The sequence below is a fragment of the Merops nubicus genome, unplaced genomic scaffold (genome assembly GCF_000691845.1).
Source record: "Merops nubicus isolate BGI_N331 unplaced genomic scaffold, ASM69184v1 scaffold37896, whole genome shotgun sequence".
NCBI lineage: Eukaryota > Metazoa > Chordata > Aves > Coraciiformes > Meropidae > Merops > Merops nubicus.
In genome coordinates, this window is record NW_008613973.1 from 73,283 (window position 1) to 77,705 (window position 4,423).

The 4,423-nt window shown below is 42.2% G+C and overlaps 1 protein-coding gene across 1 annotated transcript in view; it reads right to left on the minus strand.

The window, feature by feature from the left end:
- The window catches only part of CPEB3 (cytoplasmic polyadenylation element binding protein 3), a gene marked incomplete at its 3' end in the record, with an annotated part of 72,559 nt that extends 70,607 nt beyond the window's left edge, over nucleotides 1-1,952 (minus strand). The window contains exons 1-2 of the mRNA XM_008942038.1: nucleotides 1,822-1,952; nucleotides 685-1,592 (exon numbers count right to left, since the gene is read on the minus strand). Of these exons, the coding sequence (XP_008940286.1) occupies nucleotides 685-1,581 (897 nt within the window). The remainder of the gene's footprint in view (nucleotides 1-684; nucleotides 1,593-1,821) is intronic.
- Nucleotides 1,953-4,423: the final 2,471 nt, after the last annotated feature.

Genomic DNA, 4,423 nt, shown 5'->3' on the forward strand with positions numbered 1-4,423 from the left:
ACGTTGCTTCTAGATGTATTCAAAACATCCAGTGTGAACATGACAGCAGGGTGTACTTATCAGACATATACAGCTTGTCATATGTACACCTTATGTGAGCAGACTCCCTGTTAAATCCCACCACAGCATATGGACAATTAGTTATTTTAATGGTGATAAAATAATTAACTGGATTTCAGGTCAAGAAGCATCTTTGGTTAATATTAACAGGCCAGTTAGAAAACTGAAGGCAACAATTTCAACATCTCCTGTTCCTCACATATGGAAGGACATGAAAAAAAACGACCATGCACAGCACCAAGAGAACAGAGTCTGTCAAACCTGTTTTTCACAAAGGAAGGCTACTGCCTTTCAGATGCTAAAAACAAACCAAACTAAAAGCAACCAACCAAAAAAAAAAAAACAAAAAACAAAAAACAACAAAACTAAGAGCCCTGTCACATTTAAGAAAAAGTCACAAGAAAAATAATACTATTACCCTTAAGCCAGAATTTGGAAATTTGGAGTCTTTGTGTAAGCACTCCCTAGGACCAACCCCGCTTCTTTTATATAAGGTCACTATTGAATGCAAATAGGAATTACAGAGATGCTTCTCAGATGGAACAGTAATGTGAAATACAGCCCTGCCAAAAATACAAGTTTGTGATAGCAGTCACCACATAGAAGTTGCACATAGTCATTTACCTGAAATGGCAACAGATTGTTGCCATTGTCCGTCCTGAATGCGTTGTCTTCCATCCAGGATTTGGGATTTAAGGGTGCAGCCCGTGGGAACTTCGGAGGGGCAATGACGTTGCTGGAGAACGGTTTTTTAAGGGGTGAAATGGGATTGAGGGGGGAGGGTACACCAACCCCCACTCCCACGCCGACCCCGACTCCAACTGCCCTTCGAGGGTCCCTACCAGCCTGCAGCCCACCCCAGGGGTTGGAAGGCGTACTCCAAGCTGCGTTTTGATGGTTATTCCAGCTGGAGGAGGAAGAAGAAGAGGCAGAGGAGGAAGACGGTTTGCTGGTCATGATGGGCTGATGGCTGTAAGCAGCATTTCTCTGGGCAAAAGGTGCCTGATTAGGGCTTACAGGTGACCTCCGCTGCTGCTGCTGAGCTTGCTGCTGCTGCTGCTGCTGATGTTGGTGGTGTTGAGTCTGAGCTAGGCCAATTTGAGGCGAGAAAGTGCCACCAAACACAGGGTTGACATGATGCGGAAAATTCTGGAAAAGCATTGTCCCATTGACTGGAGTAATCCCTTGGAAAAAGCTATCATCCACCGTGTTTGTGGTCCCCGTAGACCAGGTGCTGCCAAAGGAGGGAGACAAGGAGGTGCCGGCTGCAGGTTCTTGTTGAGGCTGGTGAAAGCTCAAGCCAGGCAAAATGGGAGACTCCATCTGCATCTTCTCTTTGCTATTTTGGGAAGGAGCCGATGTGCCAATACTAGTCACTGAACTGTTGTCTTCTGGTTTGGGTGTCTCGGACGAGATGGGTGTAGAGGGGGCTTCTGCTGAGTTTGGCTCTTGCTGCTGCTGTTGCTGCCGCTGCTGCTGGGGCTGGGCTTTGCTTTTGTCCATCAGTAAATCATCCTGCATGGTTTGCGCAGCTGAAACAGTAGGGGAAAAAACCACAAAGACAGATTATTAACATCGTCATTCATACCACAAACCAGGCTGTTTTAATCATTTGCCGGCCAAAAAAGCTCGTCCTATTGCTAGCGCTATGCTACAGTAAATTTCAAGGCAAACCCGTAATCTTCCCCCTCCCCCCTTTAGGAATATGCAACCTTTGATCGTGCCAGATTGCCTTCAAAAATATCTGTTAAGATGCTTCACCCTTTTTGATGCCTTGTTTCCCTTCAGTCTAAATGAGAGATGTGCTTATAGGGCAGAGATATACAGCAATTTCGCCACGTCTCTTTTCTCTTACACCGGAACTCAGAGCTCTCACCCTGCAATGAGAAACTGATTCTGGTTCCTGTTTTTCCAAGCACCCTCCTCCTCCTCCACCTCCTCCCCCTGGTTATTTGCATACGTCAATAAATACTGCTGCGTCCTTCAGCAAGGTTAAAAAGACACCAGTCTTCACTCTTCTCCACCCCCTTTTCTATTAGGGGATCTTTAAAGGAGCCGGGTACCGATTTTCCATAATTAACAAGCAAGCTTTCAATTATTTAAATCTATCGGGGAGCAAGCACACACGAAATCTGTCCCTGACACGGGAGCGGTTCTCAGCTGCACAATTGTTCTCTGGTCCCTTTCTGCCGCACAGCTCGCCGCTTGCTTCGGGCATGAAAAGCGATCGCAAGGGGGCGGGGGAGGGGGGGGGGCGGGGGGGGTTGGAGACACTTCATGTACAAAGCCACCTATGGGCGTTTCATTTGCTTTCAGTGACCTTACGATCTTTCCGTGTAAAACGCTACTTTATATCAACCCAGTCCTTTGCTTAAAAGTATTTCTACTCGCTATATTTCTCCATATATGTAACCATCAGTAATGTGCTCATTTGAAAATAAGTTCAAAATGAGCAGCTCTGGAAGGTATTATTAGACCATGATGTTTCTGACGATTTCACAACGAAAAATAAAACCAGGACAAATTAAAATACTTAAATATAGACATGCCACATTTAAAAAGCCATCTTTATAGGTACAAGATCAGATTAATGATGCAAATTATTTGCTAAATCAATACATAATTTTAAACTTTAAAAAGTAAACATATGTAGAATGGTTGAGTGTTTGTCTGCTAGAAAAGGGGCTTCATATGAAATAGGACAGATCTTAGAATCTGATTACTTTGAAACGCAATAATACTAATGCACATACAAATATCAATGAACAGCAAATATATGAAACTAGAACAGGAACTTCCACATTTTGCAGACTTCCAGTCAGTTGAAGAGATCATTCTAAATCTCAGAAGTATTGTTAAAGAGCCAAAAATCACTTACTATGTCAAAAATGGTCATTGCTGAATACCTAAATGCACTTCTATTGAGTTAATCATATGACATGCAAATTCCTAAGATTGCAATTTTTTAGGATTATTGCTTTAATGTGGCAAAGTAAAGCTGAGCCAAATTAACTGCTCCAGAAAGGTGGCAAAGACTGAAATCGATGACTCTCCCCTTTCTGACATGAGCAGTTTTCAAATGGTCTATGTGTATCTTCAACATGTTTGTTTCTCTTTTTTTGTTTGTTTTAAATCTCTTCTGAGCCACACATACACTTTTTAGTTAAAATGAATGTCAGGACAGGTTTCTGCCATGAGCTAAGTTACTGCTCACGCTCTTCTTATTTACGTGCTCAATACGTGAGCCAAAGAGCACAGGCTCATGAGCAGACCCTGCAGTGAGACAACATTCAGGCAAGTCCTTACAAAGAATGGAGCAAACTCCTGCATCTGTAAGAGGCAGCACTGCTGTGCGGGCGGTGTGGAGAACCTTGCAAGGCAGTTTGAAGCAATGCTGCAGTGAGCCATAACATACCCAGCTCTGTGTAGCTTTCCATTAGCTTCATTTCTATCAAAATCACTATTGCTCCTAAGGCCAGATAAAATTACTGATGATTCCACCTCATAGAGAGAAAAGGATTATAGGTATAATTCCCTTGGTTCTGAGCTATCCGTATAAAAATATATTTAGAGAGAAAAACAGCAGCTGAAATGTTAAAATTCTCTCATCAGTGAAGTATATTTTAAATCAGTTAGTCACCGTGTTATCTATAGTGGCTAGCACAGCAGTTGCTTCAAATATGTACCTTGACTTATCTAGCTGGTTTTGAACTTTATCCTAAGGGCCGTAATCCACATTCATTTTCATATTGCTTCTTAAAAGTAAAAAATCACTGCACAATTCAACCCTCTTTTCAAGGTCAAGGCCTAGCTTTAATGAATGAGGCCACCCTGAATGGAAAAACACTGGATAATAAATCACTTCAAAAGAGAGGCCAGCCAATGTCTGATGTTGGAGTAATATGCAGAACCTCTTGATTATTTGCTGGTTTAAGTATTTGTACAAATTCACAATCTAGCACAGGAAATCTATATCCCCATAGCAATACCAACTCTATTTGCATGCAGTAACCCACACAGTTAACACAGAGATTTTTAAGAAAGTTACCTTTGGATTTTCTGTATTTAAAGATCAACAAAATGACAGTATATTTTCTTCTTTCAGGTTTGGTATATGACAAATAGCCAACCACTCTGGCAAGAACACTTTGACAACTGGAAGCTTTCAGCGTGTGCTCCCCCAAGGAATCATGGGGTTTGAAGTCTTATCTATAGATGGTAATTCACAGTTGCCTATCCTGAAAGGAAGAGGGCTTGAAAGGAAACAAACAAAAAACAAAACCAAACCCCTCCAAAAAACACCTCCCTGCAATCTGAATCACCGGCTCTGAGGAAATACACATCTGTCAGACTGAACTGAAAG